Below are 15,846 nucleotides of genomic sequence, written 5' to 3'. Positions count from 1 at the left end.
TATGTGAGTGCTTTAACATGCTTGACTGCATATATGTAGTTGCATGTTTATACACAGATTTGTGGAATGGTTTTTTGTCTACTTATGCACATATCTGTAAGAATGGATCCTATCTATACATATTTGCCTAATATCAGGCTTTTTCTGCAGCCTGAATTAAACCTTTCCTTTTCAAGTTAAAACAGGCACAAAGAAAAAGAGAACCCATCTCATCCGCCTCTTAAAGAAGCTAGCCATCACCTGGCATGGTGGAAGGAATCAGGAAAACCACTCAGAATGGTGCAGCCCAATGTGACCTGGTGGCGGGGCTTTGTCTTTCTGGGCTTCTCCAGCTTCGGGCAACTGCAAATTCTGCTATTTGTCTTGTTCCTTTCTCTGTATCTCATCACCCTGACCAGCAATGTCTTCATCATCATTGTGATCAGGCTTGATAGCCATTTACACACTCCCATGTACCTCTTCCTCTCTTTCCTCTCCTTCTCGGAGACTTGCTACACGTTGGGTATCATTCCTAGGATGCTGTCCGGCCTGGCTGTGGGCGACCAGGCTATTTCATATGTGGGATGTGCTACCCAGATGTTTTTCTCAGCTTCGTGGGCTTGTACCAATTGCTTCCTTTTGTCTGTCATGGGCTTTGACAGGTACGTGGCCATCTGTGCGCCGCTGCACTATGCCAGCCGCATGAATCCCATCCTCTGTGCCCAGCTAGTTGGTGTCTCCTTCATGAGTGGCTACCTTTTTGGACTGGGGATGACGCTGGTCATTTTCCGCCTCTCGTTTTGCAGCTCCCATGAGATCCAGCACTTTTTTTGTGACACCCCGCCAGTGTTGAGCCTCGCCTGTGGCGACACAGGACTGAGTGAGCTGGGGATCCTCATCCTCAGCCTGGTGGTCCTGTTGGTCTCCTTCTTCTTCATCACCATCTCCTACGCCTACATCCTGGTGGCCATCCTCAGGATGCCCTCCGCAGAGGGGAGGAAAAAGGCTTTCTCCACCTGCGCCTCCCATCTCACCGTCGTCATTATCCACTATGGCTGTGCTTCCTTCATGTACCTAAGGCCCAAAGCCAGCTACTCTCTCGAGCGGGATCAGCTTATTGCTGTCACCTACACGGTGGCAACCCCGCTGCTCAACCCCATTGTTTACAGTTTAAGGAATCGGGCTGTGCAGACAGCTCTGAGAAATGCTTTCCGGGGGAATTTACTGGGAAAAGGATGAATGCAAGTCCAAAGCATCATTCTTCTCTGTGTCACAAACCGGAGCCAGTCCAGTGGGCCGGGTACTCCAGGTGTCAGGCCCAACTGCCCTGGCCACGCCCCCCGGGAGGTACCCCAGCCTGCTCTGTGCCCTTCCTCGCAGGCTGCTTGGGGATATGGAGGCAGGAGCTCCTGTTTTGATAACTGTGGGCCCCCAAACCTGAATTTTTACATTTATCTTCACTGATGTCACCCTTAGTGACCGCAGCCCACTTAGAAGTAAGAATTTTCTTAGTGTGTGAAGATCATGGTTAATTTTCCATCGTATCTGAACAGAATGAGGACGTTTGGAGCATTCAAGGAAGAACAGGTGGGAGTAGCAGGGACACTTAGAAAATTCCAAAATATTTAGATCCTTTGAGTTTTAATGTGCTTTACAGATCTGAAATTCAGTAAATAGAAGTTTGACAGATTAGCTTGTTACCTTGAAAAATGGAAATACAGTTTCTCTTTCTCTCCCACTGGGTGTATTTTATCATTTACATAATTTAGACCTTACACTCTCTAGCACTTTCTTATTTTAGTTTCCCCATTTAAATCTAAGCTGGGTGGACTCTACTTGAGAAAATCCAATTTTCCTATCTTCCTTGATAATTGCTAGTGCTGTCTGGTGTCAAGAACTCCAGTGTCATTACCTCGTATGGGTGTTATTTTTTAGAATCTATTCTGCCTATTCCATTTTCTACCTACAATGTTTCCTATATGGTGCCAGGCACTGTTATGGGTGAGTAAAAGTGTAGCAATTTCCCACAGCTCTCAGATAGGAGTTCAAATGCAAGTTCTTGCACTAACAAGCTGAGCAACCCCAGATAAGTTGCTTAACCTTTGTCAGCTTCAAAGCCTTCATCCATGAAATGTTTTTAGCCTCTTAGTTTTGTGTTCTTGGAGAAAAAGCATCATTCATATAAACAATTTAGTGCAATACTTGGTTCATACTGACCTTTCACTAAATGTCAGCTGCTATGACTAATAATGTGCTATCGAAAGTGATGCTGGCTTTCAGTTTAGAAAGGGTTACTCTAGGGTGAGACTCAGAGAACACTTTATGCCAAAGGTAGTACTTGAACTTGCCCATACAGGATGGATGGAATCCTGGCTGTGGTGACAGAGGAAAAGTCACAGAAGAGAACAGAATAAACAGGGGGGATGGTAATAGAATATAGTGCAGTTTCAGAGTATGATGAGTATTACAGAGGAGCTGGAAATGGTGGGCTTATATAGGTCTTAACAAGGAAGCAGAAGATTAAAAAAATGGGCTCTGGTTTCTTTGGGTCCAAGGGTGGTATCTTTGGCCAGGCCCAGAGTAGAATGCTCCACTTGGGGTGAGGGGGCTTTTAGCTAAGCCAAGGTCAGAATGACCTGCCTGAGGACAAGCATGTGAGCATGCACCTGGTACTTTGCTTGACTTGGGGGATAAGGAGGAAGTCAATCCTTCCTATTCTGATGACATCCTGGGGAGGTAGGGATAAGCTTGCTACTTTTCCCATATTCAAGGCCACAGTAGATAATGGTGGCTCAATGAGGAACGCCCTGGGCTTTCTTCTGACTTGGAAAACAGCACATGGAGGTTCATGAACAGAATGCTGGGTGACCCCCCTCTCCTCTACCCCTCCCCCCAAAAAAAGAGTTATACATGACTATTTCTTTTCTGCCAGATAGAAATACCCCTTTCAGGCTAGAAATGGAGACCTGGAGCTGGAATTTGGGACTCATAGCAGTCATAAACTTTTGTTCCATTTCTTATACACAAGCAGACTAACTCTTTAAGCCTCTCTCAGAATTTTTTAAAAATTCTTATTCTCTTTGCCTTTATTTTTCTTAATGAAGTTGGCCATGGGTTCCTCCTATCTTTCTGAAGAAGCATATCTTATAGTTAGCATATCTTATAGTTATAGTTGATGGAAATTAAATTTGGAAAGAAGAGATTCACAGAGAAGAGAACAAGCTAGAGGAAAGTCAGCAGATTGAACTCAGATGGCAGAACAGGTCTGGGCTAATGGGAGAAGGGTCATGTATCTTAGGCTGTAAGCCCCATTGCACTGGGGCTGTTCCAGCAAGTTCATTTCCATGGCCTAATCAGCCCACTCAGCATAACAGGACATAAATACACCCTCACCAATGGTAGAGTAAGGCTGTTGCAAGAATTATTAAGTAATGTTCAAAGATCCACTAACTACCAAATGCAGTGGCTTTAAGTAAGGAAGGGTACAAAAACCACTTGGGGACTTTTTTTTCCAAGATAAATATTCCTAGGTTTTATTCCTTTAGATCTTGACATTATTGATTGGGGATGGAGATAATAGAAATGAATCTACAAAATCTTACCAAATGATTCAAATTTTATATGTTAAGTAAGGGTGTGACTGTGTGTTTTAAAGGTTTTAAAGGGCAAACTCTTCTAAACACACAGACACAGACACACACACATGCACACACAGAGGTTGTGAGTCTTGCTTTCCACTCCCACGTGCTGCACTTTTCAAGTCCTGTTGCAGCTTCTCTCCAAAGCAGTCACTGTCCAGTGGGAACAAAATTTGCTGAGTTTTAAGTGTAGTCTTATCACTTCAAAAGAAAATATAAGGCTGGGTATATGGCTTAGTGGTAGAGTGCTTGCCTAGCATGCATGAAGCTTGGGCTTCAATTCCTCAGTACCATGGTAAACAGAAAAACCCATAAGTGGTGCTGTGACTCAAGCGGTAGAATGCTAGTCTTGAGCAAAAGAAGCTCAGGGACAGTGTCCAGGCCCTGAGTTCAAGACCTGGTATTGGCAAAAAAGAAAATATATGTGACCTAGGAAAGTTTTGTTTCTAAAAATCATTTTATGACCCCATTGCAAAATGGAATGATGATAATTTATCTTTGATAGAGCTTTTTTGATGAAGATTATTGCAACACCTTTAGAAAAAAGTGGGTTACACATTAAGTGCACAATGCTTCTTTTATTTGGAGCTTCTAGAAAACATCACCTTAGGATGCCAAATCTTTTGGCTAGTTAACTCTAGCAATATCCAGCATCTATTATTTCATGAAGCAGAGGTATCAATAAGTATCACATGCCGTCACTCTGGCATTGTATCTGACTGGACTTACATCCCAGTGACTATGGAGGATAAAATTCTGGGAAGTAGGTCCAGTTGTATATAGGCATGTTGGATATGGAAACAAGAGTATGAGATGGAAGGTACCAGAGGGATTCACAAAAGTTAAAGAGGAATGTTATATTAGGAGTGAAATAACTTTAAAAGCCAACCAAGCAGCAGGATTAAAGAAAGAAAAAAATCAAGGATGCAGCCATGTGCTGGGGCTCAGGTACAGATGTTAGTGTGGAAAGTATAAAGAACACAATTAGAAAAGTTAAGATAAGGACTACCACATAAATTAAGTAGCCAGAAGGTCAAAACAAGATGAGTATTTATTGGAAGGAAATTACCTCTGAGATTAACAAGGATATTTGAGCAACAGTGATATTCACTAGACACTATGTTGGAAATGAACTTTACAACTGGGGGGAGGGGATTTAGGGGGGACATGGAGAAAATGAGGGGGAGGGGTAACACTGTTCAAAAAGAAATGTACTCATTACCTTACTTATATAACTGTAACCCCTCTTTACATTGGCTTTACATTTTTTAAAAAGAAGGATATTTGATTCAAATTCTAGTTGTTATGACACTAAACTATTTATAGGTCTTATTTTAATGTAATCTGCTCCAACGTTACTTGTTTTCTTTTTGCTTGAGTGTAGTAGATTAGATCTGCATCTGTGCTATATGAAGCTCTGATAGTGCTCTGATAATTAAGACTTCTTATGGCATTCTTCTTATTGCTTTTCAGATAATCATTGCAGTTTCTGGCAGTATTATTCAATCTCTTTCATAATTGTCCCTTGCCATAAAGAACACATTTTACTGGTCACATTCCTCATAATCTGATTTCAAGCTTGGAGCAAGGACTGCAACCATCCTCCCTTTTCTTTGATATTTTCAAATTGCAAAGTTTTAGAACCTCCATACTTGGTAATTGTGATATTAGATGATTCTGATTCTCCATGGCCTGTATGACTATACTGTTTTCAACTGTAAAATTTCTAGTTACTTGTAATCAAATATATTTCAAAATTTGTCATTCACTTTTAAAGTTTTTTTCTTGATTGTCGTATGTATTTGGTTGCTTTTATAAAAACCAGTAAAATAATTATATGCTATTATGGGCAAAGATAACTGTAGTTCGAAATAAATGTTTTCAGGTGACTCATGTGACAAGGTTTTTCCCCGAAAAATCCTTTCTAAGGAAGGATTAATTTCCACAAGATGAAAGAATTGAGGCTTAAGTTGTTGTCCGGGGGCAATATTCACTGGGAGATAAAGGCTATGTGTGCAGGATACTAGAGTTTTATACAAGGCAAAACAAACAGAACAAAACCAAAAAAAAAGCCCCATGAATTCTCACCAGCAAATTACACCAATAACTTTTATAAATCAGATCCAAATGCTGGCATTTGAACCTAGTAATACCAGATTTGTCTTGAAGATTCCTGGATAGGTAGTTCTATTTCCTTAACTCATCATTTTAAAAACAATTCTACTGAGCCTTACTGTAACAGGACATGGAAACAAAGACACAGATATTATTTTCATCACACTGAAATTAATAGGCAACTCAGGATGCAGGAGGACAAGATGAAGGAACCCTGCTATGCTGCAATTTTGTCATTCTGAGAGTAATGACATCAACTCTAAAGACACAGAATGGAAAGGGAGCAAGTTAAGAAGCAAACAGGTATTTAGCATTGTCTCACAAATGAAAAAACCCCATAGATTCCTAGTAGCAAACACACTACTTTTAAACTATAAAAATTCAAGCACATTCTGAAGCTAAAAAGTATTGTAAATCATCTTAGATTTTATTTGTGCTTTATTATGGCTCTTCATCACAGTCTAATTATCTGCCCAGATTTAGATAATAGTATAGTTCTTAGAAATGCAGAAGCCCAATTGGGGCAGAAACAATTTAATCTCTTCCATTTAAAAAGAAATGCTTCATCCTATAATGAGAGAACATCAAAACAATAAAGGTATGCAGAATACAATGAATAGAATATAAAGACCTTGGCACTTTCTAACAGTGTCCAGGAGAGGAGTTTTTCTTCTACAACTCTTGTTAGCCCCTCATCCCTCCAGGCTTGATAAGATTTTTTCCCCCCAATTTTTATTTATTTATTTATTTTCCAGTGCTGGGGCTTGAACTCAGGGCCTGAGCACTGTCCCTAGCTTCTTTTTGTTCAGGGCTAGCACTCTACCACTTGAGCCACAGTGCCATTTCTAGCCTTTACTATATATGTGGTGCTGAGGAATCGAACCCAGGGCTTCATGTATACAAGGCAAGCACTCTACCACTAGGCCATATTCCAAGCCCCCAGGCTTGATAAGTTTTTAGACCCTGTAATTAGTGTAACACACACACACACACACACACACACACACACAGAGTCTTTTCACCCTCCACCCTTGCCTGTCCTCTTCAAACCCCAACTGCCCATGATACCAAGCATTTCTATGATCTACGAGGATCTGCTTATCAGTTGCCAAAGAAGGAATTGGTGAAGCCCACATAGTCATAGCCGGCAGGATGACTTCGACCTCGTGGGTCCATGTATTGCTGCATATGGACGGTACAGAATGACACCTGTTCCGGGGTGAGGGCCTGCAAAGAAAAGAAAAAAAGAAACATATAGCCATCGAGATTCAAGTAGCTACATCTCTGAAGTTTCTGATGTGCTGGAAATGTGAGAGGTGGAGAGCCTTTGAGAGAAGAAAAAAAGCCCTGTTTCTATCATGTCCTTAAAAAAATGCATGCTTTCCTGTAAATAAGACCAATTTAGAGCTCATTCACTCTGATGATTCTGTTTCCCATTCCTTAGACTTATCTCATTAGATGAAAGTGGAAAGCAGCAGCCTTAAAACTGAATTGCAGGTTTTGAATGAACTCTGACAGGCAGAGATCCACTCTGTTTATGAACTGGTTCAAAACAGGATGAAGTGACCCAAACAGGTGGCATTCTGTGAAAGAGGAGGCCTAAGGGAACAAGTGGCCAGGTTATCAGAGGCCTTCAAAGCAGGTAATCAACACAAAGATGGCCAAAATCTGGATTATGTTGAGCATATAATAGTAGTAGCAGAAGCAATGGGAATCTGACCTGCTTCAAGTCTTCTTTGGTGATATAGGCCTTGCCCTCTGCCAAAGCTTGGAAAGCACTCTCTATGTCATCACTGGTCTTGATATTCTCGGATTCCTTGTCAATCAAGAATGATGTATAGTCCTCCAAGGAGATATATCCCTTCCTGTGGGTGGGGGAAGAGGAGATAAAGGGGGAGGAAAGGGAGAGAGAGGAAAAAGGAGAGATGGGAGAGAGAGAGGAGAAAGAGAGGAGAGACAGGAAAGAGGAGAGGGAAGGAGGAAAGAAGAGGGAGGGAGGGAGGGAGAGAGAGGGAGAGGGACAAGGGGAGAGAGCAGAGCGAGAGCAAGAGCATGAAAGAATGAGAGTCAGAGAGACAGAGAGAGAGAGAGAGAGAGAGAGAGAGGTGAGATGTGGCTTCCAAAGATAACCTGTCCTGAACAGCGTTGCAGAGATAGAGGGAAACATGAACTTCCATAGTCCTTCTTCAAATAAGATGTATAGTACTGTTGCTATTCTGAACCCCCTCCTCATTCCCTTAGACAAACACTCTTTCTTAAACTCCAGATTGTTTCTACATGTGCCATTCAGCTTGATTCTGTTTAGAAAGTTCCAGAATGTCCCATCATTACCAGTCCTCAGGTACCTAAATAATTTCTGGTTTTCTTTTATGTTTAATGATCAGAAAGAATGAGTCTGTCATAGTGACTTCATTTGTGCATAACTCTGCCACTCCTTGACAAGTCCACACAATTCCGTACTCAGGTGTTGTCCTTTGAGTCATGCATATTTCCCCCCAAATCTCTCACACATGAAAGGACTCCTAAGTGCTATGCTTAGAGCCAGCTGAAACTCACATAGATCAGCCATATGTCATGAATTGGGCAAGTTGCAGGGCTGGAGTTTGAGTTACAGTGAGTATTATTTACTTCTGAGCTAACTTTGAACGAATGCCACAAGCTTCCTAATTCTTTTTCAAATGAATGAATTGCATGCATCCATTATACTTGCTGATGGATTCCCTCCAAGCCCCGATGACTGGCTGGTGACCTCGTGGTCTCCCACTTACCTGCTTGGGTCCACAGCATCCAGGAACTTTTGAAACCTGGGCTCAGGTTCATCTTCCTCTACCATGGGCAAATAGTAGTTGAGTCCTCTCAGGCAGGATCGGAAATCTTTGTGAGTCAAGCGCCCTGTCAAATTCTCATCAAAGTGTCTAAAGAGTGAAAACATTTTATGAAGCTCCAAAGAGCACCAAATTACAGAAGAAAAGAATAGATCTTATTGAAGGAACTGGAGAGTTATTAACATGTCATAGTTTTCAGAGAACTAAGCCTGTCTGTTGGTATCTCTATACATTATTTTTATCATGATGAATAGAAAGAAAACATAAAACCTAGAGCATAAATGAGCTGTGTTTTTCACGTCTTGGAGTCTCACAGACAGTATATTTAAATCAATGGCTGAAAGCACTTACATATCTAGATCTTCATTTTAAGATTCCATGGCAGCCACACAGAGAAAAACTGTTAAGTCATTTGTGAACTTAAGATAAATGGACTAGCATACAAAGAGTCAGTCAACTCTGAAGTTATACTCACTTATAAGTGGTGCTAAACTCCTTTAGTGTCTCCTCACTCACACCTATGGTATCTCTGAAAGAAAAAAAGACAACAGAAATTAACCCACCAAATAAAACAGAAAACAGCAAGAGACATGCCATATGAAAGTGAATTGTAATGGAAAATATACTGTCAGATTCATCAATCTCAGAGGCTGGCAAAATATGTTCTGTGAACCAGAGTCGGCCTGCCATCTGTTTTCATACAGTCCACAAGCCAAGAATGGTGGGTTTTTACATGATTGACTCATCAAAAGGATATTTTATGAAACATGAACATTACATTAAATTTAAATTTAACGTCCACAAATAAAGTTTTACTGGAACCTAGCTATGCTCATTCATGTGTGAAATCATCTATGCTGCTTTTCAGCTATAGTAGCAGAGATAAAAGGTTCCAGCAGAAAATGCGTGACTCCCAGGCTGAAAGAATGGCTCAGCAGTCAAATGCTTGCCTGACAAGCATGAGGCCTAGAGTTCATACCCCAATATCATAAAAAACAAGAACGTACATGACTTATAAAGACTGAATTATTAATAACAAGGCCCTTTAGGCAAACCAAACCCCACACTGCCAGGAAACTATTGAGACTTAATGGTCCCTTGATATAATTAATTGATTAGGAAAATTAATTTCTGTTCTTCTGCCCTATTAGTCTGTACTCTGGATATTCCTTTCATTTTTTATATTATATTCTTGAATGGAATTTTTATAAAATGGAATAATTTATGAATATCCCAGCAGGTGAAGGAACTCTGAGAATTGGATGTTATTTGGGCAGATAATGAATATTCTCTTGGGGAGAGAAGCATGTCTCTTATTCTCTGATAAACTCTATATTTAAAAAAAGTTCATCTGTGAGGCCATGAAGAGAAAAAACACTGGATTTGCAGGTGAGTGTGCTCTCTGAAGCAGCTGTGTTTTTTTTTCTTTCTTTTAAGTAGAGTACCCTAAACTCTAGCCATTGTTAAGTTCTTAATACCCGGTACCATCTTCACCCCTCCCTGCCCTGGCTATATAGCCTCAGTACTTGGCCTGGATTTGTTGCTCCAGATTATGTTGCATTCGCATCCCCAGCTGGTAGAGCTGGTCCCACTGCTGGGCCAATCCAATGGTGCTGTATTTGATGTCAAGAATCAGAGCCTCCTCCATGTTGTCTCCTAGGTCCTCAATCTTGGTCAGATGGCGCTTCATTGCTTGGATCTCCTTCTGCTTCCTCTGGGGCGGGAAACAGAAGAGAGTCAGTCAGTTAGTCAGTGTCCTCAGCTACAAACCTAGAGATGGGGGAGAAGAGGCTGGGGGAGCTTGAGTTTCTCTTCAATTGCTCCTTTTCAATTATTTTGAGGATGCATTTTTGCCCTCTATGTAGAGTTAGCAACTTGAGACAGCTGGTTCACTTCTGCAATCATTTATAAGGTACTGAGATGTTTAGGCACGATGTGCGCTGTCATTCTGGTACTCTTCAAACGTGTAGCTAAGTGTGAACAATTACCTACTGCAAACAAAGAAGAGTAGAATTTCCAGGACTCAGGCATCATCAGCTCCCAGTGATCACACTATAAACTGTCTATGTTATTGGCTGAGACTTCGGTTCATATCAGTTCTGCAGTGTCCGGTTCCGGACCTCCTTCATCAGCGTGGACAGATGTGTGTAGGCATATTGTGGGCTGAGTCTCTACATCTTTCCTATGCATTCTAATGAAGTAATATTGTTCCCTTAGAAGAGTAGGCGCAAAGTAATTCTGATGATGAAGAAATGTGTGAGGAGAAAACCATATTATAATACTTGGGCTCTCAAATTCTATTAGCCATCTTACTCTTCCCTTGTCAGGAGAAAATTAAATTTAACTAAACATTTTTTTTTTCTGAGAGGAGGCAATGAAAACAAGACTGAAAAATGCTGTTCTAGTCCCTGCTTCATTCAGTTGCCAAGGAGATGATCTAGATCAGATAATATCACTTGATCACATTAATTACTGCAAACATTTGCTAGTGTCCAGGCTGTAGGCTAGGGAATTTTATTTCTGTTCTGTTACTTAATCATTATACCATCTTGGAATGTAGATATTAACTCTGCTGTGTAGGTGGATATATTGAGATTCAGAGAATTAAGTAGGCTGAGATCTATACCCACAAAGCAGTGGCTTATGGTGAGGATACAAATTGAGAGCATAGTTGGGCTACAGCCTTAGTTTCATGATGTTAGATGATATTTGCCTAGAAATGTCAGCAGAATTTTTCTTTTAAGTGCTTTTCCTTTCACTCTGGATAATTCTAGCAATATCTTTCAACTACTGAACAAATGTTACTTACTTTATTTGCTTCCAGTTGGGACTCTAGAGTTCCTGTTTCTTTGAGCAAAGATCTAGTTAAAGATCAAGAGGAAACATTATTCATACCGTCAGAGGTCAATATTTCATACAAATACAGCAACTCAAAACACCTACTCTTCTTTGCTTCTTTTTTTTTTTCTTTCTCAAATTTTTATTATCAATCTTCTTTGCTTCTATGTCTCTCAAGTTACTTGGCTTGTTTCCAAAAGATTTGTAAAGCCAAATCTTTGTAATCAAATCCTTCCATCTCTGGCAGTCTTTCCAGATTAATGAGAAAGGAAGTAAGGCCTACCCTAGTTTTTCTCTACCTAGAGGAAGGCTTTTACCTTGTCTTTCCTAGGTCTGTTCTCATACGTAGTTATTCCTTGGAATCCTTGGGAAACTGGCTTGAGGATCCATGTGGTTACCAAAATGGTGGATGCTCACGTATTATAAAGTAGCTCAGGATTTACATATAACCCACATCTTCTCCCATGTACTTTAATCTCTAGGTTGTTGATAATGCCAAATACAATGTAAACATCATGCAAAATAATTGTTAGCCCTTAATAATGTTTAGGGAATGAAGACACAAAAAATGTCTGTGTGTGTTCAGCACAGACACATTTTTCTTTCTGATTATTTTCTTTTCCCTGTTTGGGTGGGGATGTGAATGATGAGAACAGAGGTCAGAGAATCAGTTGCACTGAGTGTTTTCAAGCTATACTAATTCACAGGTGCCTGTCAACCTAGATACAGAGGGTTGACTCCAATGCAGGCAGGGTGCCACCTTCTGGAGTAAAAATATAATAAACTGTTTCTCACCCCACATTTTAGTTTAGGTACTATCAGATTGCAATGGGGGTAATGATGTCCCATTAGAGATGCCTCTTTATCTAGTTCTTGCATAATAACGTGAAGAAGAAAACATGGTAAGATAAAATACTGACCCATCCAGAAAATAGGCCCTGGATATGGTGGAGAACACGGAGCAGGAATCAGAAGAAAGAAAAGAGAAGCAATATATTAACATGGATCACTTTAACAATCTTATTTCTTCAGTTTTACAGAACCTTCTAAAGTCTTTGTAGTCATAAAATATAAACCTGTGCACACACTGTTTCCAAGGTGCCTCCCACTCTGAGAAGCTCAGTGTTCCACAGAGCTCTTTGCTTCAGCAGAGAACACTCATGTCAGGGGATGTGCTCAGTACTGAGCAGACACTGCCAGGGTCTAATAAAAGGACAAAACCCAGAGGCAAGACAACCAGATGCTTCCTCTGATTTCTGTCAGATGTTTTCTAGACCTCACACAGGGTCTCATTTTGTCCATTATTTCATTTAGCTTTACCAATAAGTATGTAGGAATGGCCACACTTTAGCTCTCAAAGCACAAGCCATGTAATGGACACAGTCTACTAACTTTGAGCATTCATCTAATACATTCTACCCTCACTCTCTCTTCTGTTCTAGGTCATTACCCAGAAGGCATGACAGATTTTATTCTCATGTACAAAACATTTTACATTTATTAACATAATTAGCCTAGATTATCCTACTTGATTCTCATGACAGCTTGGGTGGTTGGGCAACATGGCAGCTTCATATTTAGGCTTTGTATTATATAGATTGTATGGATAAATACATATGTGACCTTGAAACAAATCAATTCGTCTACTTGAACTTCCTTTCACTCTTGGGGGTAGAGGTGCAGAGGTATGAGATCTATGCCGGGTACTCTTTAAGGTCACTCTGAAGGTGAAATAAATAAGGTAATGGATATGGAAGTAGTTTGAAAAATAAAGTGGTTTGTATACACGTGGGTTGTTATTGTTCTGAGCTGCAATGATAGGAAACTGAAGGTAAATCAAGAGTATGAAGAAAGGGTCCTTGATGGACAGCAATTCCCCTCTCTTGATTTTTTCTTTTTTTTTGGCCAGGACTGACCCAGAAATAGATTTAAATGGAATACAAAGAGCAGTTAAAATGTTGTGAGTTGGACATAGAACACATCAGGTAAGAATCTCTTCATTCCCTTATGACACTCCCTATGCCATCCGGGTGGCAGATAGCATGTGCAGCCCAGGTACATGGGTTTGGAAGGAACAGAGCCCACCTGGTCTCCTGGACCCACTGAAGGAAGGCACTGGCATTCTGCTCAAACTCCTGGCACATCTCGAAGTTCTTCACCTGCCTTGCCTCTTCCTTTTGCAGCTCCTGCTCCCGTTCCTAAAAGCCCAAACCACAGATAGGAGAGTTCACATCGCAGGCCTTTACTTGCCATAAGGGAAACAATTTGGAGACTCAGCTGCACTGCCCTCTCTCAAATCTTACCCATCTCCCATGGGTGTCAGTGTGCTTATGTAAAACACAGGAACTTGTCAGGACTCATTACTGCTTCCACCATCTACTGGGGCTTCCATTCACTTCCCTGAATCATTTCTCCAACCCCAAAGTATAAGATTATCTAAATGATGGCGCATAACGTATCTCAATGGTACCGTAGATACACAGGATCTCTGATTTTTCTCAGTCTTGGTCCAGGACTTGATACTGATAGTCTTCCTTTATTTCTTAAAAGTCCCTCAATTACAATAATATATGATGTGGTCATGCTCACTACAGACAGAAGACATCTTAATGCTTTCCCACGTTACCTCAATGGCATCAGGCAGGTGCTTCCAGATCCTTTCTAGCACCTCCACTGTTAACCAGGTATAAGGGCTAGAGGGCACATCTAAGGCCTTAATCTTCTGGTCTAGCTCTAGCAAATAGTTGAAGTCTTCTTGAGCCCCAGCCAAAGAGGCCAAGAAGGCCTCGTGGTCCTTCTGCAGCTGGCGAATCTCATTGAGGGAGACACAGTGCACAGGCTCCGACAGGTCCTCTTCTGCATTCTCACACCAGTTGTTGAAAGCCGAAGCCTTGTGTGCAAATTCCATGAACAGCTCCTCAGCCTGCAGGGAAAGCAAAAGATATTCCCCATCTTTCCTGGTAAAACATCTCAGCAAAAGATAAGGTTGAGGATCAAAATGAATGATAGGCTGTACCAATACAGAATGAAAACCAACAGGCACAGGGCAATCACATATATGTGTAAAATTAACAGTCTAATTGCTTTAGGTGTTCATTTGAGATTTATTTCTATAGGCCCTTCAGTATAGTAGAAACAAACTAGCAATCCAGAGTCTCTGAGTTGTGTATTTGTTTCTATGTATCTCTAACTCTTTGCCTTAACATCTTGCCAAGCCCAATGTTCCTTTTGATCTAGGGATATTCAGTCATTTTACTAACCACTGGCATTAATAATTTATTATAATTTTTATGGTCACCATTGCAGGTAGTTTAACAGCCAGTGCTGGAAGAATCTTTAAATCACTCCTATCTATACAGAACTTACTAGTCTATGCTCATGTTTGGGCCCATCTTCTCCTTTAAATAGTAGTAGCTCAGGCAGGAAAGGGTGCAGGCAATATCGTCTTATCTCATAGGAGAGTGCCACCAGTTCAGCGATGTTACGTGACTCCTGGAGTGTTCTCACTTAAGAGTGGTTAGGACAGTTGAGAATGCATGTTATAGCTACTTTTCCTGTGCTCCATTTGGGGGGCTTAGGGCAAAGAACAAGGCCAGCCTTGATCTTTGCTTGCCAGTTTCGTTGAGTTCTACTGTGAAGAAAAGCATTCTACTCTCTTGTCCTACTTGCCTTTTCCATGATATGGACCCACCTTCCACCTCAAAGCAGTTGTGTAACTGCTAATATTAAAAATCTTCCATCTTAATCATCCATGAGTGGGTGTCTAGGCTGTCTCCATGACTTGTCAGTTGTGAACAATGCTTCAATAAACATGAGTATTAAAGTATCTCTTATAATGAAACCCATCACTTTGTACAATTAATATATATTAAAAATTGCCTAATGACTAACTACCAATCTAAAAAAGGAACTCTTTATTGCTCAATAAGATGATCTTCTTGATTGTGTGTGGTGCTTCATATCTGTAATCTCAGATACTTCAGAGGCAGAGATTGGGAGGATTGTCATTTGAGCCTAGCCTGAACAAAAAGTTAGCAAGACCTTATTGCAACCAATAAGCAGGGCATAATAACACACACCTGACATCTCAGCTATGTGAGAAGCATAGAAGGTACAATTGTAGTCTGTGATTGGCCCTAAGTAAAAATATGAGATCCTATAAAAAAGAAAACCTAAAGCAAAAAAAAAAAGAAAAAAAACCCAAACCCAAACAACAAAAACAAACAAAAAATATCAAGTAATAGAATATATGCCTAGTAAGCAAAAGACCCTGAGTTCAAAAACCAGTATTTCCAGAAGTTAGATGTCTTCTTGATCATTTTTTTCTTTTTTCTTTTTTTTGCCAACCTTGGGGCTTGAACTCAGGGCCTGAGCACTGTTCCTGGCTTCTTTTTGCTCAAGGCAAGCACTCTACCACTTGAGCCACAGCGCCACTTCTGGCTTTTTCTGTT

The 15,846-nt window shown here is 40.7% G+C and overlaps 2 protein-coding genes across 2 annotated transcripts in view; one reads left to right on the top strand and one right to left on the bottom strand.

Moving 5' to 3' along the window:
* Positions 1–276: 276 nt before the first annotated feature.
* LOC125359487 (olfactory receptor 10Z1) lies at positions 277–1,218 on the top strand. The gene has a single exon (XM_048357252.1). The coding sequence runs from the start codon at positions 277–279 to the stop codon at positions 1,216–1,218; it is 942 nt and encodes a 313-aa protein (XP_048213209.1).
* A 5,606-nt stretch (positions 1,219–6,824) lies between these two features.
* Positions 6,825–15,846, bottom strand: part of Spta1 (spectrin alpha, erythrocytic 1) — a 59,419-nt gene continuing 50,397 nt past the window's right edge. The window contains exons 44-52 of the mRNA XM_048357250.1: positions 14,022–14,318; positions 13,481–13,593; positions 12,316–12,333; positions 11,367–11,418; positions 10,084–10,271; positions 9,033–9,086; positions 8,501–8,647; positions 7,453–7,597; positions 6,825–6,959 (exon numbers count right to left, since the gene is read on the bottom strand). Of these exons, the coding sequence (XP_048213207.1) occupies positions 6,834–6,959; positions 7,453–7,597; positions 8,501–8,647; positions 9,033–9,086; positions 10,084–10,271; positions 11,367–11,418; positions 12,316–12,333; positions 13,481–13,593; positions 14,022–14,318 (1,140 nt within the window). The 3' untranslated portion in view covers positions 6,825–6,833. The remainder of the gene's footprint in view (positions 6,960–7,452; positions 7,598–8,500; positions 8,648–9,032; positions 9,087–10,083; positions 10,272–11,366; positions 11,419–12,315; positions 12,334–13,480; positions 13,594–14,021; positions 14,319–15,846) is intronic.

This window comes from Perognathus longimembris, chromosome 11, assembly GCF_023159225.1.
Source record: "Perognathus longimembris pacificus isolate PPM17 chromosome 11, ASM2315922v1, whole genome shotgun sequence".
Taxonomy (NCBI): Eukaryota; Metazoa; Chordata; class Mammalia; order Rodentia; family Heteromyidae; genus Perognathus; species Perognathus longimembris.
The sequence above is the reverse complement of the archived record's forward strand: the minus strand, read 5'-3'. Positions and strand labels throughout refer to the sequence as shown.

What these genes read in the sequence shown, in the direction of transcription:
- LOC125359487 (XM_048357252.1), top strand. Translation starts at nt 277, where the DNA reads ATGGTGCAGCCCAATGTGACCTGGTGGCGGGGCTTTGTCTTTCTGGGC.